Genomic DNA, 24,877 nt, shown 5'->3' with positions numbered 1-24,877 from the left:
GTTGTCTGATTCATCTGAAAATTTCAGGGCAGATAGATCTTGACCTGATAAACAATATAACCCCATGTCAGATTTGCTCTAAATGCTTTGGTTTTTGAGTTATAAGCCAAAAACTGCATTTGACCCCTATGTTCTATTTTTAGCAATGGCGACCATGTTTGTTGATAGATCAAAACTTCGGATACAATTTATAAATTAGATACCCTAAGGAACATTCAGTTAAAGTTTGAAAGTATTTGGCCCAGTAGTTTCAGAGGAGAAGATTCTTGAAATAGTTTACGACGACAGACGACAGACGACGGACGACGACGGACGCCAAGTGATGGCATAAGCTCACTTGTCCCTTCGGGACAGGTGAGCTAAAAAGCAGATCAGTTACAAGTATATAGACACAAGATAATGGAATTCAATTGAAAATCTGCACCTTAAAATTTTTACTACTTGATTTATATCCTTGTTGTTATAATGTTGATTTTCAACTACTGCCAATAACTACACATTGTAGTAATATTATTCTTTACAATGGTAGTTAGAAGCTTTAAGGAACTTTCATCAGGGCATTCAATACATTATTATTTTGGTTTCAAATGAGAATATATTAGACCTTCTAGTTCTAGCTTATCAAAATCCAAAAACACAGATTGCTTGTGGATGTCATACATGAAGTACACAAGGTTGGAAACATTAGTCTGTTTGATAACTTTCTTCAAATCATTATATTAAATCAAATATAGAATTAAAAAAAAACATACAAATAAACCATTACAGTGCAAAACAGCACATACGAAAGTGATTTCTTCTTCTTTCTAGTATAAGTTTCCTTTAATTAAGAGCACCTCCATATGGAGTTTGACCATAACTTTAAAATTTTAAAGAATAAAAACATATGTAAAGCACATATAAATATAAACAATAAAAGTGTCATGCATTGCATACTTACAAGGACCTTTTAATACAAATTAATTAACCATATATTCACTTATTCCTGAGTTTTATTTATTATTAATTATGTTTCATTTGATTTTGCTTGCATGCATAAAAATATGTTAAAAAGAGGTTTTATTTAAAATAGCACAATACAAAGATTTTATAACTCCAACTCCTAAGTTTTAAAATGCTGTAACTTTCCTAATAATGCTTAAAAATTTATAAAAGTGGTAGTTTTGGATAGCTAAGAGATTACTCTTTCAAATTAATGCAATGTTAGTACTATGCAAGAATTGTGTAACCAATTATGTTAACTGTGACTAAAATATTATTCACCAAATTTCCACTTTCAAATGAAATTAGCTTCTGTATTAGGTATCCCTAGAGGATTGATTTTATTATATGTTGTTCCTATGGCCATTATCTACAAAAGGGTGTCTCACATTTCAGATAGAATGTATAGAACAAATATTAAACCTAATCAAACATTATCTTCTTTTATGTGGTTAGGATGTTTACACTAATAAGAGATTTATGAGAGAAAGGAATACCATAAGGACAATTTGAGACACCCTTTTGAAGCCCATGACGTGTTGATTAAGATTTCGTTAAAATTTTCTGTTTAGTTAAAGAGATGATAGAGCTAAATTCGTTGAAGTGAACTGACCCAGATTTTGCCACTAATTACATAATAATTGATTATATAATGATTATATAATGATTGAATAATTAAAATATTGCAACCATTTAAAAGATTAATCTTTTAGCTATCTATATATACCTCTTTTATTATTTTCTATGCATTCATAAGAAAAATACAGCATTTTAAAGGTTAGTGATTGGAAGTAAAATAATCTTTGTATTGTGTTACTTTAATAGGATCTATATATCAAAATAAAATCTAAATAGGCAGATTTTCTGAACATGCTGAATGGAATGTTTTAAGAACTTCATGATCATGTGTCAATGTATATACAAATCAAGACAAAATTATAACAGCTTGTTTTGCCACCATCAATAAATTAAAAAAGTTTATTAACAAGATATGGTCCCTAACATAAATATATTAGTGAAATAAAAAAATGTGGATGGCTATAAATTATTTAAGTTCATTTTTATAGCTTTATTTTTCATAGATTTCATTCCTATCATACAATAATGTTTACCTGTAGCCTATTACGTTTAAATGACTGTTGTTCTAGGGCACCTGTTTTCTCTGCCACAGATACCTGAGCCTCCTTAAGCTGTGCTTGATATTTATCTAAATGTAACTTTAAATCAGCTGCTGTCTGTGAACTTTCTACTGCCTTCCTCTTGTGCATTTCCATTGATTGTTGGGTAAAGCTGAAACAAACATACAATCTTACGATTTAATGGAAGTTGTCAGTGTCTAATAAAATAGCATGGTCTCGTAGGTGGCATTGTAAACGAAAGAAAGAAAGGTTTAACGATCATCCAAATGAACTTGCATTTTGGTGACCTTTCGTAAAGTACTCCTATAAGATTTAAAATGGTCAATCTCATGTACAAGCAAACTTAATTTTTGAAAGACGGTATAGTGAGAATTTTTTGTGTTCTGGTTCCCCCAATGTAAATTTTATTTGTAAGGATGATAAGAGTCAGAACCAGAATAAAAACAAAAAGAAAACCTGTGTGAACAGATAATGCCTTTGAAATAGTGAAATTCAATCTCCAAAAAAAATTTGTCCATTTTACCCTGATTTTTGGTGGGGTTTATATTGCCCAGTCTTAAGTTTTCTATGTTGTGTTTTTTGTACTGTTATCTGTCTTTTAGTCGTTTAACCATTTAAGCCATGGCTTTATCAGTTTGTTTTACTGAGTTGGAATGTCCATTTGGTATCTTTCGCCTCTCCTTTCAGTCCATGGTAAACCTACCCCAACTCTTTTTCTGCTGTTGATAAAGCATTTTGTAAAACTTGTTCTTTCTCTTCTAGATTACGTACAACCAACATTTGAGCCTCAACTTGAGTCTGTAGGGTTGCTACCTGTTCTGCAAGAACTTCTTTTTCTTCTCTTAATAACTTTTGTATCTGATTAGACTTAATTCGCTGGAAAATATAACAACTAACATGTTAACTCTTTCTTCAAAGAAATATTCTTACTCTTATAAATACAAATCTCATTTCTAAAATAAATTGTAATGTTACAAAAATGAATCTAGATTAATTAAATCTTTATAATCTTAACTGGAATTTTAAATCAACATTTCCTGAAATTGTAACAAGAAATCTATTTAAGTTCATGAAACATTAATCTAAAGTAAAATCAATTTCTGAATTTTGGTAAATTAGCAGAGTAAAATCTGAGGCACATTAATAATCTGTTTGGGCTTCTAGATTTTTAAAATCATCAGATTTTCTTGACTTGACAGAAGCGAACTTTTTGCATTTTCAATGTCACATTGATCGACATACCTCAGACATAAGTTTGAAGTTGGCATCATCTTTTTCTTTCAGTTGTTGCATCAGTCTCAAGTTCTGTTCCTGCATATCTTCAAAAGCCTGTCCTGTAACTTCCATCTCATTCAATAATGCTTCCTCTCTCTGAAGAAGTAATGGATTCATCAATTATCAACATAATAACAATAGACCAAACTTAAGTTCTTTTTAATGAATAATTTACTTGTCTTTGTAAATAGAAAAAAATTGTACACACTTCTCAATCAAATTTAAATAAAATACTAATATGATTACAATATATTCGAAGCTGATGAAGTGGAAAATAAACAAACTTATCAACATAAACATACAAGGCTGAAAAATACAAGATACTATACAGAAAATCTGAAATCATAAAACATGATCCAACTAACACCTTGAAAGATTCAAACTATTTTTAAGAGGAGTAAATATGTTCTGTGAGTGTCACTTTGTCTTCACCTTGCTGAGGTATTACTGTAATTATGTCCTACCTGTTTTTGTGTAGACAAATTCTTGGATAGTTCAGAGATCGTTTTCTCCATTTTAATAATTTTTGTTATAGCCTCATCCTCAGCCAGCTTCCTTCTGTCTCTCTTTTCATTTTCCTGCATCCTTTTTAACTGTACTTTAAGATCCTCATTTTCATGGCGTAACTTTTTCTCAGCACCCATAAGCTAAAATCATACAGAGAATATATATATATTATCTCAGGCTCAATGACATATATATATTATAAATTCAGGTATTTTTCTGTGGACTTATTGTTTTGCAATTATTGAACAGACAGATAAATTATATTTTATCTAAGTCCACTTTTCATCTATGATATTTGACTACTTTTCAGAATTAACAACATCTAGCTATATACCACTTTCCTTAATTACCCTCCCTGGGTGCTTAATTTGTTTTTATCTTTCCTTATAGTTTCATTTACATGAAAAAGATTTTTTAATTCATTACAAATATAGATAACTGAATAGATATTACAAATAATTTAAAACCAACAGAAGTCTTCAATAGTCAAAATCTACCATTTATAGTCAGATGTTAATCAGAAATGTGCAGCAATGCTGTCACAGGAATGTCCCATAAAACACAGTTCTTAAAATAGATTTGTAAAGTGAAACCTGTCTTAACTGAATCTTGCATAAATCGAAAAACCTGTCCCGTCATATTAAACTTTTAAAATGCTTAGTGAACCTGATTGAAATGAAAATTAAGTCCCGTGTTCAGTTTAGACAGGTTTCACTTTATTTTGTTTTAGATTTTTTCCATTCAAAACATGTTAAGAGAAATGTTCAAACAATGGGGTCGTAAAACTAGAGGCTCTAAAGAGCCTGTGTCGCTCACTTGGTCTATGTGAATATTAAACAAAGGACACGGATGGATTCATGACGAAAATGGGTTTTGGTGATGGTGATGTGTTTGTAGATCTCACTTTACTGAACATTCTTGCTGCTTACAATTATCGATATTTATCAATGTTTATAATAAACTTAACCCAGTAGTTACAGTGTCAGTTGAAAAAGTTAGTAAAAACTTACAAATTTTATGAAAATTGTTAAAAATTGACTATAAAGGGCAATAACTCCTTAGGTCTTACTTTGCTGTACATTATTGCTGTTTACAGTTTATCCCCATCTATAATAATATTCAAGATAATAACCAAAAACGGCAAAATTTCCTTAAAATTACCAATTCAGGGACAGTAACCATCTTAAAATTGAAGGGCAGATAGATCTTGATCTGATTAACAATTTTATCCCATGTCAGATTTGCTCTACCGGGTAAATGCTTTGGTTTTTGAGATATAAGCCAAAAACTGCATTTACCCCTATGTTCTATTATTAGCCATGGCGGCCATCTTGGTTGGTTGGCCGGGTCAACCGACACATTTTTATAACTAAATACCTGAATGATGATTGTAGCCAAGTTTGGTTTTATTTGGCCCAGTAGTTTCAGAGGAGAAGATTTTTGTTAAGATTACTAAGATTTACGAGAATTTTTTTTTTAATATAATGGGCAAAAACTCCTTAAGGGGTCAACTGACCATTTTGGTCATGTTGACTTATTTGTAAATCTTACTTTGCTGAACATTATTGCTGTTTACAGTTTATCTCTATCTATAATAATATTCAAGATAATAACCAAAACCAGTAAAATTTCCTTACAATTACCAATTCAGGGGCAGCAACCTAACAACGGGTTGTTCGAATCATCTGAAAATTTCAGGGAAGATAGATCTTAAACTAATAAACAGTTTTACCCCATGACAGATTTGCTCTAAATGCTTTGATTTTTGAGATATAACCCAAAAACTGAATTTTACCCCTATGTTCTATTTTTAGCCATGGTGACCATCTTGGTTGGTTGGCGGGGTCACCGAACACATTTTTTAAACTAATTACTTCAATGATGATTGTGGCCAAGTTTGGTTTAAATTGGCCCAGCAGTTTCAGAGGAGAAGATTTTTGTAAAAGTTAACAACAATGGACGACAAATAATGGACGCAAAGTGATGGGAAAAGCTCACTTGGAAGGGCCAGGTGAGCTAAAAAGCTGATTATATATATTATTATAAACTTACCTGTGTTTTATCTCTCTGTTCCTTCGGAGCACTCTTATACATGTCTAACAACAATTTCAGTTCTCTTTGGCTAGCTTGGGATATTCTGAAAAAGTTAATTGATAATTTAGAGAGCAACACAATTTTTAGTTATATCTATTTTGAAATTTTTCGCAGACTTTCTTAGTTTAAAACTATTCATGATTTTAATTTCCAACTACTCATAAATAAACTTTTGCTGTAAGGAAAATCTAAAAAAAATCTTCAAATAATTCTCTCATTTCTGACTTAGAAACAAGGATCCAACCATTGAACTTACACAAATGATCTATAAATACATTTGTTTACTTCCTAATTTCAAACTGAATTAAAAAGTAACATAAAGGTTATACCTCTTAAGATTAATACAGGTATACCTAAAATTGGCAATTTGCATATTGAAAATTTTTATAAAATTGGATGAGAAATTAGCAACAAGCTGTGATAATGTAAAACCCACATACCAATCATCATGAATATGTATCTTAATAAGTTTACGTGTTAATCATCAACTCTTTAAAAGACAACCAAATACAAGAACAAATCATACTTTAGTTGAGCTCTCAATTCTTTTATAACTTCTATATCAGTTTTGCCTTTCTCTCTATATTCAAATTCATCTTTATCATCCTCTTTATCTTGAGATGAGGAGGAGGTCAGTTCAGGAGTATCTGTTTTGGTTGGAGTTCCTGGTGTTTTTGGTACAGATGGCGTTGCTGTTATTCCTTCTACTTCCTTACTACCAGGTGCATTCTGGGTATTTTTAGCACTGTTTTCTGCTGATTTTTGTTCAGCTGCTGCAACTTCTGCCTTTAACTAGACAATGAGAAATCAAAACTTATTTAAACAATTATATAAATATCACTGTGAGTGTGAAAATATTTTTACAAACTTAATCAGTTTTAAAAAATTCCCAAAGCTCAGAATTCCCAGTTTTGTTTCTATTACAGTAAAAAAAAAACAACAAAAAAACAGCGTTCCCACATTACAAGTCATTACTGCCAAGGTACTGACAAAATATAAAGTTGTTCTGTTGAGGAGTACCGGAGATATGTATGACAAATTGCTTAAGTTCATTTAATATTTTAAAAAGATTAATACTATTAAATGAGAAGAGAGACAGAAATTTTACTGGACTAAAGACATAGAAGGAAAAATGAATGGAAAGACACAGCTGAACGAGGTGAAAGCAAAATAGCCTTTTTACAGCTATAATCAAATTCATGAGTATCTTTTCTTTGTACAAATGTTAGAGTAAGAACATTTAAAGAACTCAAATAAAATCTTCTACTCAAAAATGTTTGCAAGTTTAATGCATGATTACCAGACAAGAAGTCTAAACTTAATTGCCACCAGATTTTTTTACTCAAGATGTTATATACCTTGTTGAGTTCAGATAATGTTTCCTTATATCTTCTTCTATTCCTACTTGATTCTGCTTTTAACTGTTGGTTATGTTTCTGTAAACTTTGAATTAGATTCCTCATCTCCTGATTAATAGGTCCTACAAGATGAAAAAAAAAAGTTGTTCTTTGTTGTTTCACCACTGTCCCAGTTAACCAGATTGGGGGATGTGTTCAGTGTACCACATACCACATTCTTTATATGTCTGTTCAGTTCAGGGCCAGTAATTCAATGTCTGTTGTCTGCCATGTTTCATTAATTGCTTTAGCATAAATCAGACTGTTGGTTTGAATTGTTTCATATTTCGTCATGGCTTTTACTGCAGATGTCAATCGCATATCACCCTTTATTTTTTTTTTTTAATCATTTTGAACATAAATCAGTTTGTTAGTTTTCTAATTTAATTGTTTTGTATTTGTCAGTTCTTGGCCTTTTATAACTTGCTATATATATTTTATAGGTTTTACTCAAAGCTAAAGGCCATAGGGTTAACTTTAGTTGTTATCTGTCTCTGGTGGAAAAGTTGTTTCATAGGCAATTATACCATGATACTGCATCTTCTTATCTTTATACAGATGTTAGGTTACAATAACAAACTTACAGAAACTAACTTTTACTGTTTACAGTGGGAACAAATAGTCAATTACAAGGTGTTTCATATTGAAAACAAGAATGTGTCCCAAGTACACAGATGCCCCATCCCCACTATCATTTTCTATGTTCAGTGGACACTGAAAATGGGATTAAAACTCTAATTTGGCATTGAAATTAGAAAGATCATATCATAGGAAACATGTGTACTAAGTTTCAAGTTGATTGAACTTCAACTTCATCAAAACTACTTGACCAAAAACTTTAACCTGAAGTGGGACAGACAGACAAAGGGACTGACCGACTAGAAAACATAATGCCCATAAATGTGGCATAAAATGTCATTATTGAATAACATTATGTATCATGATGATTTTAATGAGTTTTTCAGTTTATTCAGTTAATTTTACCTGTTTGTTCATTCTGTGCTAATGTTTGCTCAAATTCTATCCTCAACATTTCATACTCCTTTCTAACTTGAGCTAAGGCATCCTCTAACTGTATACATTCTGCTCTCAATCTTTTCTGGGAATCTAATTCATCACTCTAAAATTTAAAAAAAATATACTAGTTACATACAGTGATTTAAAAAGCAATTGTCAACTTTTCCATTTCAAAACAAATTGCAAAAAGACTTGCATATTTCTGATCAATTTCCTCATTTAAATATGTAACAAGGAAAAAAAAAATATATTAAATTTAACATGGCGACATGTTTTTAACAAAAATAGAAGTCCATACTTATTAACGGTTAAAACAGGTGTCATATTTTATGTTACAGATTATCCACTTATCTTATGAGTCATTAATGATCATGAACATTAATTCATACAAATAGAATCATAGTCTACATTTCAAAATGAATCAATTTTTTGCTCTATCCCACAATTTGCAATGGTTTCCAAAGTTTCTGATAAAAACTTAGCACAAAGAGAGACAAAAACTTTAATAAACTAATTAGAAATCATTGGTTTAATTGCAAAGACTTTGATCTGTGAAAAATGAAAGTACACAGTAAAAAAGTTTAACATCTCGGGTATTTAAGTTCATTTTTATATATACCTCAAGCTGTTCTAGATGACGTAGATGTGTATTTTTGCTGGTCATCAATAGATTCCTGGTCTCACTCAATGATGTCCTGATCTGTAAAGCATCGTTATACAACACAGAGAACTGCGACTGTAAACATTTATACTCTGTTGTATCTACAATAACTTCCTCTGGTAGATGCATCAGCTGGAAAAAATAAAAATGATACAGAGGATTAATTGTTCTTTCAACACCAATTTTCATGGATTTTGTGGTTACCCAGGAACTACAAATTCCTATGTACAACGAATCATAAATTTTCTAAAGGAATGCAGACTTTGAGTTTTCCTCAAACCACGAAAATTGGAACCCAAGAAAATAAATGAATTCTTAGTACACAAATTATCAAATATTATTAAAATACAATAGCATGAGATATATATTTAGCTTTAACAAAATATCAAGGGGAGACAATTAATTTAAATGATGATTTAAGGTGGTACCTAACACCTTGACTAAAATTTATTTGGCACGTTTAATTTTCATAAAATTTTGAAAAAATATTTACTTTGACCCTTTGAAAAAAGTATAAAAATTTCAAAAAACTTGAACCAATCATTTTATTGGAAAAAATTGGTTGGATATATAGCAGTTTGACATACACTAATTTTGATCATTGAGAAGCTTAATATTTTATTTACAATACAGTGTGATTAAAACGTTTAGTTGATTTTACAGAGTTATCTCCCTGTAGTGTTAGGTACCACCTTAATAACCTCTGGAAAATAGGGAACAGCATACCTAAAGAATTGCTATGTTTGGGCCCCCAAAACAAAGGAATTGTTACAAATAGAAAAAGTTTAATAAAGAACAGCTGAAAATTGATACAACACTTATGATGATTTATATCTATTTTCTCAATGTGATTACATGTATATCTGCATTCAGTTTTTTCCCCCTGTCAGCTTTCATTTACAATCATCTTGTTTTAAAGAAGCACTTTTGTATCGATATTCATGCCCTTCTTAAATATCTATACTTTAAAACAACTACTTTTGATGACCGATTTATGTCTGTGACTAGTGTGAGAGGTAAAATAACATGAAAATGTTAAGCTTTTGATCATCCTTTAAATAAATATATCAAGAAAATTAGAAAATCTAGAAAATAAGGCCCTTCTTAAGTTTTACATGGTTTTAAAGGTTATCAATGCTTGTTTTGTTATATATCTGACTTGTCTTTTATAAAACTGACTCATTTTGCAGATTATATTTTTGTTGTACATGTACAAAACTAGTTTTCTGATTTTTCAATTTTTCGATTTTTCTGATTTCTGATTTTCCTTTATTTTCTAATAAGACTTAAAGTAACATTTAATTGAGAACAGATGTAAAAGAAATCATGGTCATAATTTTATTCATGTTAAAAATGCTTACATCCATTTTGAGTTTTTCCATTTCTTTCAATGCTTCCTGATGCTCACTGGTAAGTTTTTCAAGTTCTGACAGACGATTGGTTGATATTTCTTTGAATTCTTCTAATTCATTGTACATTTCATCAAACTGAAAAGAAATACACAAATAAGATATACAATACAGTATACAGTTTTTTAAGTATGTGTATTGGAAAAAACTTTTTACCAAAGAGATTACAACAAGGGATTGTTTGACTATTTACAGTGACTTGACTGTGAGGGTTGCTCTCCACCAATTGCAACTTATTCAAAATTCTGACCAAATTGCAATTTGTTTAATAAAATCAAATTGTTCAACTGGTCAGAAATTTGAACTAACTGCTGTAGAAAACCACATCCAAGTCATGAAAGTGCAAGGTGATAAAATAAAACATCCTTACAATCCTAAGACTTTATCTCCACTTTAATGATGTTGTGACAATACTAGTCTATCAGTTTGTATAGATATATTAAAGTCATTACGTCGCTAAAGGTGAACTGTTTTTATTTCGAATTGCTATAAAGTTATCCAAACTAAGCCTTCATATAGTTTTTCTCTCGGAAACTATTCTGAATTCATAAGAATCAGACGTTTTGTAAATTAAAACATTTCATGTTCAATAAAATATGTGTAAAACTGCAATATGTTTGTAGGAAGTTTTCATGGGGAGATAATAATTTTTTACTTTTAAAAAGTCTTATTCAAGAGAATAATGTTTAAGGTTATCTCCCCATAGAAACTTATCAGCAACTTATTGTTATCTCAATGAGTATATGATGTTTTTTAAAAATAATATCTGATTCTTAAGAATATAGAAGAATTTTAGAAAGAAAAACTATATGAAAGCTTAGGTTGACATAATTATAGCAATTCAAAATAAAAACAGTTCACCTTTAGCAAGGTAATGACTATAACATACCTATACAAACTGATAGACTGATTTTGTCACAACATTCAAGTGGACAAAAATCATTTAGGATTGTAAGTATGTTTTATTTTATCACTTTGCACTTTCACATTTTGACTGAACAGTTTGTTTAAAATTCTGACCAGTTGAACAATTTGGTTTAATAAAACAAATTGCAATTTGGTCAAAATTTTTAATGAGTTGCAATTGGTGGAAAGCAACCCTCACAGTCACTTTAAGTCACTGTAAATAAAAGGCCGCTAGTTTTCTCGCTTGAATGGTTTTACATTGTTTTATCAGGGCCTTTTATAGCTGACTATGCGGTATGGGCTCTGCTCATTGTTGAAGGCCGTACGGTGACCTATAGTTGTTAATGTCTGTGTCATTTTGGTCTTTTGTGGATAGTTGTCTCATTGGCAATCATACCACATCTTCTTTTTCATATATAAACAATCCCTTGCTCACAACTGACCACTACCTGGACTAACAACTACATAAAAATCTGAACAAAAGTAAATAAAATCAATGATAGGCTTGTATATCAGATTTTTACCATAGTTATACAACTAATGGGTGTTTTTAAATATTGTGTAACTTATTGCCATAGGTGCCACATGTGCTTAATTCTCCAAAGGCAGTGATTTTGCTAGCCTCGTCACTTTCGTAATTTACGAAAGGGTTTTCGCATTGACAAAAGTATTTCAAATCAATTTCGTCACTTAAATTTTGAAAGTGTAAAAATATGTTCGCATTAAAAGCTATAAATCTACCTGTCTTTATGTTTTTGACAAGTTTATGACCCCCAGGTATTTAACATGTTCGACATGTGTTACAGGTTGTGATTACAACTAATCCGATTATCGTCATTTGATGGGTCACTTATCCGTTAATTATTAATAAACCTTATAATTGACCATCATAATTATTTCCCCAGGAAAAACAGTCAGTTGGCTTTTTAACAACCAGCAGTAGTATTGTTTCGTCATTTGATCGAAATTGTTACCCCTGGACAGTTTGCTTTTGAATTTCAATATTTCTCAAACGATCACAATTTGAAGTTCGTTTGTCGTAGATTCGTCATTTCAACACATTTTCGTCATAATTGATTTAAATTGCTATAAAAAAAACTTTCGACAATTTCCATTTAAAATATAGAACTTTATTCAAAACGTTCAGAGATGTCTTCACGAGTTAAACAGGTGCTTCCTGTACTGTGTGCTACGCATGCGTAAAAGTATTCCTGTGACTATTTATAGACCCTGATTAAAAACGTAAAATACGAAATCATGTACAATCAATTAAACGAGAGAAACAAGTACATATCTCTTACAAAAGTAATTTAAACCGAAAAATGATAATTTCCTGATGAATCTGGACTTGTTTTGAATTTATCATCCACGTGTCACTTCCCGTTTTCGTTTCATTTTAAAAAACGAAAGTAGTAAACGTGATCTATTCTGATTTGTTTACAACCTCCTCTCAGTCGTTATACTCGTTCCAAAAAGGATTTTATAGAGTTCCAACTTAATAGAAATGATTTCCAAATATCGATTTAGACGTTTTATAAGGATAATGATTAGGCAGTGATATAATCATTGCAAGTTAATTTTCACTGTGATTCCTTGTTTAAAAAAAACAAGTGAAACTGCGAGCTACTGCTCACTGATGATACCCCCGCCGCAAGTGGATAATATTAATAGTGTAAAAATATGCAAGTGTTGGGTTAACAGGAAGTTGTCGAGTGATGAATCTGAAAACGCATCACACGGTATAGCTGACTTATATAAATCCTGAAACCAAATTTCCGAAATCCTTGTATTGTAGTTCCTGAGAAAAATGTGACGAAAATTTTCAACTTGGCTATCATGTGTAAAATCAGACAAGTGTTCGGTAAACAGGAAGTTGTCAAGTGATGAATCTGAAAACGCATCACACGGTATGGCTGACATATATAAATGTTGATACCAAATTACAGAAAGAGTGGATGTGTAGTTCCTGAGAAAAATGTGACGAAAGTTTCATGGGACGGACTGACTGACGGACGGACTGATGGACGGACTGACAGACAGAGGTAAAACAGTATACCCCCCCTTTTTTTAAAGCGGGGGTATAATGAATCCAACTTTTGTTGATCAGGAATGTCCTCTGGAACAAACTGAAGAGAAATTGTGAACTAAGTTTCCACATGGCATGTCAGAATGTTTCATAATAAGGGCTAATACAGTCAAATCATACAATACTGACTGCCAATCATGCCTAAGTCCTTTAAAATCTGACAAAGTCAAAGATGAAGCTAGTAACATACATCCTTGGTCCCTTACTGTTACACAAAAAAAAGGTTGATTTTCATAGCGCGCAAAAGGGACTAAAGCCCTCAAAATCCTAGCTTAAACCCTGTCCAAAGGCACCTGAGTTCAACACTAGTTTGTGATCAGATTTGTGTTGCTTAGTCTATGTTTTTTTATGCATTGTTTTGTTTGTAATGTTTGCCTTTTGATCATCATTATCTTTGGCCATTTCTTGTCTTTTTTTATAGGATTTAAGATTTTTTATTGCCTATTTGGTATCTTCAATCTGTTTGAAAAAAATTGGGATTGAACAAGGTAAAATAAAGCATGGTATCTTGATGTTATTTTTAAATGACATTTCTTGATATGTGGCTGTCTCATAGATTTACCTCACACCAATTTTAACTCTATATGGGATCTAACAGATCTTTAAAGAATCTTTACCTTTTTCTTGGAAACTCCAGTAATTTTCCTTCCACTTTCCTCTTGTATAACACCAGTATCATCATAACTTTGAATCTTTAGTAAAGCATCGGCCAGATGTCTGTCCAACCGTAAAGCTCTCTCATCGGCTTTCTCAAAGTTATATTCTAAATCATCCATTTTGTTATTCAGTTCAGCAATCTCGGTTTCAGCTGCTGTCAACTTGTCTTGGGATTCTGTTACCTAGGGAACAATGTAAACAAGATTCTGTTACCATATCAATATCAACAAGACTACATGTAAATTCTGTTTTGTAAACAATATCAACGAGGTTAGAAGAATTACAATTGATATAAAAAAATGATATGAAGATTGTTCGAAACATACCAAAAAAAAAAGTTCTGTATGAAGTTCTAGGCATCAATCAACAACTAAGGGGAATTAACTCTGTATATATATTTTAACCTCAAAGTTGTTCCTTGTTCATCATTCACAGTATGCCAAAATATAATATCTCATGTTGTTGGTCATGGTCCTGTCTAGACCATTCTTATTTACATTTTTATGACATCTTCTCATAAAGGCTGCCTGGTTCTTTTAATGACACAATAATTGTTAGAGTATGCTTCATGAAAACATTATAATGTCATTTAAAAAGAAGTTAATATATTTGACAAATTCTACCGTGTTAATATAAACATCAAATAACTATTTCAAAAATTATGCTTTAATTTTTTTATGATAAATTTTCATGTCACTCTCATCTTGTGAATTGGGTTTTTCTCAGAAGTGTATAATGAGAATGTATGAAATCATGGACCTTTGTCATTGATGTTTTCTAGGAAAACAGCGAAAAAAAGATTATCAATGGTTTTTCAAATTCAAGATAGTTTCTCATTCACATCTTATCTCAGGGGTAGGAAGAGCCTCTCGTTTGCAAAACTAATGATAACCTAAAAATCCAATTCAATGCCTTTCAAACAGGTAGATAATTTATTTACCTGTAATGAATGTTCATGGTGTTTCTTGTGTAAGTCTGTCACTATTCTATGCAGACGTTTATTTTCTTTTTGTAACTCTGTCATTTCATCACTGACTGTATCCCTAAGTGATAACATGTCTTCTGCTTCGTTCATTTCATCTTTGGGTTCAGTTGGTTCATCTGGTTTTTCCTTTTTCACCTGTTGACCTTGAGAATCACCTTAAATGAAATTAACATTTCAGTTCAAATCTACATATAACATGCTATTTGACAATAAAAGAAAATTACGCCTAAAGATTAGGACGGTTTTTCAGTATGAAGATTGCCATAAGATTAAAGTATTAGAAAATGAATAATATTAAGTCTTGAAAAGTTTGCAACAATAAGACAGACCTTTTCTGTAAACTCAGCTACGAAAAAAAGAAAGAAAAATATAACAAAATAATGTTAAGATTAGACTACTGTAAATTCAGAAATTTTTACAAGGATTTTATTAATGGGAATAATGCAACTGAGTGAGTATCACAAAATAAGAACTCTCAGAATTCTGTGTACAAAACTGGATTTGATAGTAACTTTTAGCCAATGAATAAAATTGGTACATAAACATTGCTTTAGAATATATAATAACCTGCTCCCTCCATATCAAGTTTAACATCACCATCTCCCTTCTCCATTTTCTTATCTTCTGTTTGTTGATCATCAGGCTCTGTCTTCACATCTTCCTTTTTAATGTCAATATCTTTCTTCTCTTTCTTAATATCTGATTCTTTCTTAATATCAGTCTCTTTCTTCAATGGTCCCATCTCAAGAGCCTCCTTAGCATCCTTCTCTACTTTTTCTTGTATAGATTTATGGAGTTTTTCATTTCTCTGAAGTAGCCTGTCAAAAGCTTGCAGTAATTTCCCAATAGCACGTTTTGAGAATTCCACCCTCTGTCCAAGTTTCTGTTCTAACTCTTGTTTGTCCCATGTTGACAGCAATGTAAGGAAGGCTTTTGTTTCATCACTTTCATCTGAAATCATTTAATTTTCAGTTTTGTTACATATAAGAACATGAGCACAAAACATAATATTTCATCTTATGAAAAACTAGCAAATAATATTTGTGATTTTACTTTTAACTAGACTTCTTCACAAGATAACCTTATATATATATAAGTTTATTATTATATTCTTTTTTTCTGTTGACATGTTCTTGTTATTGTAATGAGATAGTTTTCTTTTTACTAAGTTTTGTCTTAAGGTGGTACCTAACACCTGAACTAAAATTAATTTGGCTCGTTTAACTTTCTTTAAATTTTGACAAAGTATTTAGTTTGACCCTTTGACAAAAATATAAAATTTCAAAAACTTTGAACCAACCGTTTAACCAGAAAAATTACACTGGTTATATAGCAGTTTGACAAAAACTTATTTTGATCATTGAAAAGCTTAATATTCCCTTAACAACACAACGTCATTAAAACGTTCTGCTGATTTTACAGAGTTATCTCCCTGTAGTGTTAGGTACCACCTTCAGACATATATTTGTTCAAAAATTATTTTTATGATTATAAATTTTAGGGTTTTCCAGAAATAAATGTATGGGAGTTCGGAATGCACTCTCTATCTAACAATGCCATGCAGTGATTTTTTTATTATTTCATATCATTGTTAAGGAAGTCTGTGTAAAATAACCATGCCCCATTTAATCTTAATATAAGTGCCTTCCAACACCCCAAATCAAGTATCAAACAATTAAAAATAATTCTCAGAAAATTGAAATGGCATGTTGTAATAAATGGATACTAATTCAATACCATATGTATAAATCATGTAACATGAGCTATTGGTCACTTGTTATTCCCACGCTACAATCTCTTATATAAGTTTAACATCAGTTATTAGTGATGCATGTGAAAATGGATAATCCACTATTGCATGCTCACACAAAGCTTTATACTGTAAATTAAATGGGACCAAAATTTCATGGAATAAATTGGTGGACAAAGGCAAAAAACAGATTAACCCCTCCTAATAAATAATATATTTATCCACTGATTTTCAATGCAAGGCTAAATATTGTGATATGATGTGAATATTTACTTTATTTTCATTCGATATTAGTACTCAAGGCTTAATCATACATTATTTTGTTTCTTGTTTGCATAATATTTCAGTTAAAAGATCTCTCTAATCATATTTTTTCTTGTCTGCAAGATATTTTAAATAAAAGGTATAATTATACTTTTTGTTTCATCTTCATCAGCAGTCTCAGCATCAAACCTCTGTAGTAAAACTCTCACATCTTCATCCAACTGTAAGTAAACAATACATTTATTTAAAGATACAAAGCAACTAAAAAATGTGATAGACAAGTAATTAGGATAAAATGATGAACATTCCAAAAAGCTTTCATGAAAATGTACAAATCATATTTAATGAGAAAGGGGTGCAGAAAATATGAAAATTGATTTTTTTTTTTAAATAATAAACAATATTTGTACACATCTACTTCATTGCACTTATGTCAGTCCACAAAATCCAAAAAGAGTTGTTTTCATAAATTGACGACTAGAATGAACAAATTTAGTCCAATCACTGCAGAGAATAGTTGTAAATTATGATGCTCAGTGTTATACTTGTCAGTTGTCTGTGTTTGCTTGGTGGCAAACTAGGGTCAGAAACTCTATATGAAGCAAGAACAAGAATGTGTCTATAGTTCATGAATGCCCTACTCATCATGCTCACAATTTCATTTTCTATGTTCAGTGGACCATGAAATTGAGGTAAAAAAGGATCATATTTGTCAAGTTGATTGGACTTCATCGACCTTGACCTAAAACTTTAACCTGAAGCGGGACAGACAGACCAATAAAAACCAACATACCCCTAGGTGGGACATAAAAACTGAACCTTAAATAGGATTGATTTGAACGAGACAGTAAGGAAGTGAATCATTTCGGAGCCAAAAAAATATATCAGTGTATTAGGAGCTCCCTAACATACCTGATTCCAGTAACGATTTACTATCATCAACACAGCATCATCAGTTCTTTGTCTGAACTCCAACTGTTCAATTCTTTTTCTTAATTCTTCTTCGGCTCTCTTTCTCTGTTCGATTCTCTCAGCTAACTTCTTGTTTTGAAATGCTAGCACTTTTTTATCTAGTTCTTCCTGTGAAGAGATTATATATGTAATCTAAATTTTATTTTAAAATGATGAATAGTTGCAAGTTTGTTATACAAATGTAGCAATATACAACTTTATATATAGTGACCTATACATGCTTTAAGATTTACAACACTTGGTCTCATGTGAATAGTTATCTCATTGGCATTCATACCATACTTTCTTATTCAATATTCATCATGTTCTGACATAGTGAATAATATCTCTTATACAAAGGTGAAGTTAGCAATGTAGGATGATCAAGTTTTGATAGTATTAAGGACTTTTAATTAAACATAAAACTTGCTTCAAATTAAACTTAAATTATGTTGTTATGTCAATGGAAATCCATTCACCTAAACAAGCACATAACTATGAATATGAACAGCTATGTTTTACTTCTACCTGTCTGTGAGATAGAAATGTCAAAGAAACAAAGACATTGGAAGAATTTGACCATACGTTGCTGCTTTTTTCTAGAAATTGACCACTAGCTTATACTTTTATTTAGAAATTGGTATAGAAGGTTCATGTTCAGAAGTAAAAGTAGTTAAACCCTCCCGCGTGATGTGCCAGTACAAAGTCAAGCTATATGCGTTGAACAAAGTTGTTATGTTGGTCTTTGTTTGTGCTCCACCCTCCCCCAGAATCTTAATTGACTAGGTAAAATATATGATATATACCAGATTTCCAACAGTTCCAAGATTGACTGGTTGTAAGGTAGCATGTTTTTTCTTCACTGGTGGCTCTCCAGAGCTATTGCCCTGGTCCTCGGCTGGCCTCTTTGTAGCCATTCAACAGGTTGGTATTACAGTTTACATTACATCATAAATTCTATAAAAAAAAATGTTTTTTATCAATGTTCAATCTTAATTTTCTATGAATTGTATTGATGTCAGGTTTTCTTGTTAAAAATCATAAGGTTGGCAGGTCAGCAGGTCAGGATTTCAACATATGTTTAGACTTAAGTGCAGTCAACTTTTTCAGTCAAATTATGGAAATTATCTTGTAATATAGAAAACATTATTGATGCATTATTAATCACCATTTGCAATTATTTAGTCTGCTTGCCAAATCCTGTAAATTAAAGAGAACCATTAAATACCCTTTAAGATGGAAATAGATTTTCATGGACTTCAAAGAGCTAGTGGAAAAAGTTAATTTATGAGTTCCTAATGCACTAAATCTTTAACTTTTTCAAATAGATGTACATGATGTACATGATGTATAACAGAATCAAATATAAAGTAAGTCGCAAATTAATTGAGCATTGTCAATGAACAAGATGAACATTGTCAAGGACCACGCTGGGTTTGCTAATGTTGCGAATTCCGATAAATTATTTCATCTGGTGACACAAATATGGCAGTGATAGGTGAGCTAGGGAGATATCCTTTATTTATTGAAGTTATAGTTAATATGTTTTCATACTAATCACGTTTAACAAGTACAGAGGACAAATCATTGTCTGAAGCTCTCCGTGTATCAAAATCCTTATCAAACCATAGTAAGAAAAGTTGGTTTAATTCTATGAGTTCATTAGCAAAATATTTAGACATAGATTTATTGCAAGTTTTTAATATGAAATCAAACTTGAAAAGATTTATTTTAAACAAACTAAAATTAAAGTATAATAAGTTGTGGTATTTATCTTTAAAAAATATGTCATTTGGAAATAAACTTAGAACTTACAGACTTTTTAAGAGAAATATATATTTTGAACCTTATTTGGCTATAGGTAATAGGAATCTGAGAATTCAGATGATAAAATTCAGAATTAGTAACCATGATCTAGAAATAGAGAGAGGTAAATACAGGGGACTTCAGGCAATGGATAGAATTTGTAATCTTTGTAAAAAAGAAGTGGAAGATGAACTCCATTTTTTACTTAAATGTTCATCTTTGGAAAGTGAGAGAGATTCCATTATTTCCAACATTGTCAAAAGTTACAAAAACTTTCACAATTTAGATTATCAATCACAATTTATTTGGTTAATGTCCAATGAAGATAGTCACATTTTTAATCAAGTGAGCAATTTAATTTTTAATTTAAATATTGCTTGAAAACAACTATTAGAAAGTAAGTAAATTTATATATTTTACTGTCAAAAAGACAGAGGCATAATTTAGATATTTGTAATTTTAGCTTCTTATTGTATAATGATCAATCATAAAACATTGTAAAAGCACCAGGGGAAAAACCAGAATATTTAAATTCAGATTCCTATATTTTTTAGGATCACTGTATTTGTCAAAGTTGAAACATGATACATTGTTTTATCATACCTGTCAACTCACCCGTTTTTTGCGGGTGACACCCGTTATTTTCACCTCTCACCCGGGAGTTTTTCTTTACCCGGCGGGTTCCGGGAATTTCTAACATTACCCGTTTCACCCGGATTTCTGACCGGAATTGTTTCCGGTATTTAGAAGTAATACGACCTTCGGTTTTATCGGTCTTTTTCAATGTAACCAAAAGTCAAAATGTAGGACTGTTTACCTGAGCTACGTAACGATATTTTCAAAAAAAATAGTTTGTCATTTCAAAATTATGTCGGAAAGAAAGCGGTCCCTGTCTGGGCCAGCTTGTTCCACACCAAGTAAAAGGAATTATTCATGTTCATACAGTAAATGTTGGGAATCGGAATTTAAATGGGTTTAACCAAGTGAAAGGTGCCAGAATGATGCTTATTGCACACTTTGTAATTCACATATCAATGTTAGCGCAGGGGCAAGAAATGATCTTGTCAGACATTCTAAAACAATGACTCATTCAAAGTTGGAAAAATCTCAGGCAGAATCTAAGGGCATGGCATCTTTCTTCACAAAGACCAAAAGTGTTTTGGCTGATAAAGTAACTAATGCAGAAACTTTATTTTCGTACTTTGTGGCTGAGCACAACCTTTCCTTTGCAGTAACTGACCATTTCACAAAATTGTGTAAATTAATGTTCTCTGACAGTGAAATAGCTTCAGGTTATTCCTGTGGAAAAACTAAAACCACCCAAATAGTAAAGAGGGCCCTTTCAGTTGAAAATAACAAAGTGGTAGTTGAAAACAAGCCAAGATTTTTTGTTTTGTCAAAACTTGATAAAACATTACTGGTTTTGCCAAACAGCAATGCAGACAGTGAGAGGGCATTTTCTTTAGTAAAGAAAATAGCTACAGAGTTTAGGGCTGATCTTAATAAGGATACACTGTGTGCTCTTCTTTCTTGTAAAATGAATACACATTTGCATTGCTATGAACTGAAACCAAGTGCAGTTCTTTTAAAGAATGCCAAGTCTGCTACTATGGAATATAACAATAGTCTGAAATAAATTGTATACATGTTCTAACTGTTTCATATACATATTGACTATATAAATTATATGTAAACATATTTTTGTTCTTCAATTGAGCCCGCAAAATGTCGTACGCGTTATGACCTGAGATTTTTTTTCTCAATGCAGGTCATGACCTGACTTTTCATTTTCAGAGGTTGACAGGTATGTTTTATATATATACTTTTCTCTTCATTGTAATCATTGATTTAAGGTAGCACAATACAATGATTTTTAATCCCCAATCAGACACCTTTAAACTGATGTAATTCCACTCATCTTTCTTTAAATTTTATAAAGGAAGTACCAAAAGAAAGAAGAAAGATTAATCTTTCAAATTATGAAAATTTCATTATGATATAATTATTACATAATTAATGTAATTAGTTGCTATATTGTGATGTCCACACTTGAATGAATTTAGCTTCTTTGTTATTCATAGCATCCCAAAATATTTCATAGATTCTTGCACAACACAGTTTGACCTCCAAAACTGTGTCTCAGATTTTTCCTATTGCATTTCATTCTCTCATAAATCTTCAATGAAGTTTGCAACATCAATTCATAAGAGATCACTAAATTCAATTGGGTATAAAATTTGTTCTATTGATGTTTTTGGAAATCTGAGACTCAGTTTTGAAGGTCAAGCTGTGTTGTACAAGAATCTATAAAATATTTTGGGATGCTATCAAGAACAAAGACGCTAAATTCATTCAAGTGTGGACATCACAATATAGCAACTAATTACATAATAATTAACTATGTAATAATTATGTCATAATGAATTTTTCATAATTTGAAAGATTAATCTTTCTTCTTTCTTTTGATACCTCATTTATAAAATATAAAGAAGGATGAAATGAATTACATCAGTTTAAAGTTGTCTGATTGGGGATGCAAAAATCTTTGTATTGTGCTACCTTAATTGAATTCAAATAATTGTAATCGTTTTGTAATCATTTGTACCAAATTTAACTTGTGATTATACTGCCTGTAATGGGCATCTTTAATTGACCTAAAATATATTTTGTTTTTGATTTGATGACAAAATATGACTGCTGGCATCAAATTCAATATCTATATTTAGTGAATTCACTGAGTTTGAACTCTGAAGCGTAGGGCAAATCAAACACTTTTGTCTTAAATCAGTCAATGTTTTGTCAGTTTGTTATTTCTTTTTACTGTTGAAATTACTTGTTATGTTACACAAATGTATAACAAATAATTATAAACTTTGAGCGATCTATTATTCTTGAACATGTGAGATTAGTCAAGGTGTACCGGTCTTTAGCCATTTAGATGATTGTGTGATTCTAAGTATTTTAAATTGAAATTAAATGCAATAAATGTTAGTTTTTCTGTTTTTCACAAATTAATGACAATGTACTAAAATATATTGCAGGATAAAGACAATAACTGTTTAATCTTTATATATCAGCTGTACACATGTACTTGTACTTGGTTTGAAACATTCAAACAGGGGTATGAAGCTCAGAAGCTTGCATTATTACTGTTTCTTAGCCTTGTACAAATGCAGCTGATATTTAAAGACACTAATCGGTTATAACTATCTCTATATATCATGATATCCAGTCCAAGCTTTATAGACAGCACAGGAGTGTTACTATTTGGCAGGTTTACTATCATTGGAATTCCTAAAAAAAAATAGTGTTCCGGCAAATAGTAACTAACACCTGTGTGAACAGTTAGTGCTAATAGTTGAGGTTTATTTAAAGGCAGTAATGTGAATTCACACCGAAAAGTAGTCCAAATAATTTGGACTAACTGAAAAGAAGAATAAAAGAAGAAGACTAGATGACTGGTATACATGGAAATAATCATGGAGCAATATCATAAAAAGTAAGCTACAGATAGAATAAATGCTAGCAAACATTTCACACATAAAAGGTGTATTTAACATTGAAATAACTCTGTTCGTTAATATTTTAAAATAATTTCTTTAAATCGGCAACCTTAGGCTTCCATCTTGAAAAGTCCCGGATAATTTTCGAAAATTTCTAGACTTTACGCCGAAACGTATGTGAAATTTAAAAATGTTTCGAACGGCGTACACTTCCGGTCAACTGTCATAACTCATGATTGATAAAATTATCAGGTTATCTTACACCATTGATTCCAGATATCAAATTAATTTCTCAAAATATTCAGAACCATGGCTGAAGTTGATGAATTAGATGTTAATCCTTTCTTTAGGTCATTACAGGTAATTCAAATTCAGCTGTAAGTGTAAGGAACTAATGGGGATATATTTGCCTCTTTGGCTTTGGCCATCATCTGATGATACCACATCTTTTTTTCACATTTTGAGGGTTACCATCTTCGGTTCAGAAAAAAAATAATTGTCATTAAATTTATTTCCATTGTTCAATGTCATGACATCAGACATGTCAGAGTTTTAGAAACGACTCACATTTGTGCATTTTCCCGTACTTTTCAAATGTCACATTGCATATATATTTTAATATGAGGCAGGCATAACCTGTGAATGGGGACGAAGTCTGTATGTATTATTTTTTTAATTCAATCACGTTGATAAAAGAAACCGAAATACCGTACGTAACGTTCCCGATTTTTATTCTGTTGTTAGGGAATTAGCTGTGACGTTCTTTAAGTTATGACGTCATATTCGATGTAAACAAAAGAAACGCTTTCATCAGATAACGTTTTTTCATATCAAACAATTATTAAAATTGAATTTGTATTGAGATCCAATCTTATATTTTACTAGACTGATAAATATAAATTTTTTCAAAGTCTCATGCAAACAAGACAGATATCTGCGCAAAAGCGGAGAAAATCGGAACAGGAAGTAGATCTGAAAAAAAAGTTAACGATTTTGAGTTCATTAGTAGAATGAAAAATTCGGGAAATTTTTCCGATTTTTTTTTTTTTTTTTTTTTTTTTTATTGATTTTTCTACCGTAATTGGGGACTTCGTCCCCATATTATGTCATTATTTTTGCCCTTTGAAAAGAGAAATTACAAACTATGATTACATTACATGAGGCAGGAGAAATTATAGGAAGTCTGTATTACAACTTTTTTGGTAATCATCAGATACAAATTTGTGCTGTAAATTGTAGAACAGATCAGCAGCAGTCATCAACAAAACTAAAAAAAAAGAATGATTTTGAGTGATCTTGTTTTGTTTTTGATAAGCAATAATAATTAAAACCATGTTACTGACCAGTTCCCTGTCATTGACGAGGAAATAGAAAACCAACCCAACCTTGATATCAATCTTGTCAAATGATTTTGAATCCTTTCCATGAAAATCAGAGAATGATTTTGTTTAATTCTACTGTATTCAAATTATGTATAATTTTTCCAACA

General features: G+C 31.1%; 2 protein-coding genes across 2 annotated transcripts in view; one reads left to right on the top strand and one right to left on the bottom strand.

Annotated features, from left to right (window-relative positions):
• Positions 1–23,583, bottom strand: part of LOC143075793 (E3 ubiquitin-protein ligase Bre1-like) — a 28,629-nt gene extending 5,046 nt beyond the window's left edge. The window contains exons 1-17 of the mRNA XM_076251357.1: positions 23,498–23,583; positions 18,886–19,036; positions 18,041–18,208; positions 17,280–17,349; positions 15,682–16,065; positions 15,070–15,269; positions 14,090–14,311; positions 10,433–10,558; positions 9,030–9,203; positions 8,378–8,513; positions 7,355–7,476; positions 6,523–6,788; positions 5,955–6,039; positions 3,860–4,042; positions 3,363–3,491; positions 2,824–2,996; positions 2,094–2,271 (exon numbers count right to left, since the gene is read on the bottom strand). Coding sequence (XP_076107472.1) covers positions 2,094–2,271; positions 2,824–2,996; positions 3,363–3,491; positions 3,860–4,042; positions 5,955–6,039; positions 6,523–6,788; positions 7,355–7,476; positions 8,378–8,513; positions 9,030–9,203; positions 10,433–10,558; positions 14,090–14,311; positions 15,070–15,269; positions 15,682–16,065; positions 17,280–17,349; positions 18,041–18,208; positions 18,886–18,996 — 2,727 coding nt within the window. The 5' untranslated portion in view covers positions 18,997–19,036; positions 23,498–23,583. The remainder of the gene's footprint in view (positions 1–2,093; positions 2,272–2,823; positions 2,997–3,362; positions 3,492–3,859; positions 4,043–5,954; positions 6,040–6,522; positions 6,789–7,354; positions 7,477–8,377; positions 8,514–9,029; positions 9,204–10,432; positions 10,559–14,089; positions 14,312–15,069; positions 15,270–15,681; positions 16,066–17,279; positions 17,350–18,040; positions 18,209–18,885; positions 19,037–23,497) is intronic.
• Positions 23,584–23,601: 18 nt separating this feature from the next.
• LOC143075792 (ankyrin repeat domain-containing protein 27-like) overlaps positions 23,602–24,877 on the top strand; it is a 35,377-nt gene continuing 34,101 nt past the window's right edge. Inside the window, exon 1 of the mRNA XM_076251356.1 lies at positions 23,602–23,748. Coding sequence (XP_076107471.1) covers positions 23,698–23,748 — 51 coding nt within the window. The 5' untranslated portion in view covers positions 23,602–23,697. The remainder of the gene's footprint in view (positions 23,749–24,877) is intronic.

This window comes from Mytilus galloprovincialis, chromosome 5, assembly GCF_965363235.1.
Source record: "Mytilus galloprovincialis chromosome 5, xbMytGall1.hap1.1, whole genome shotgun sequence".
Lineage (NCBI taxonomy): Eukaryota > Metazoa > Mollusca > Bivalvia > Mytilida > Mytilidae > Mytilus > Mytilus galloprovincialis.
This window is presented reverse-complemented; position numbering and strand designations above follow the sequence as displayed.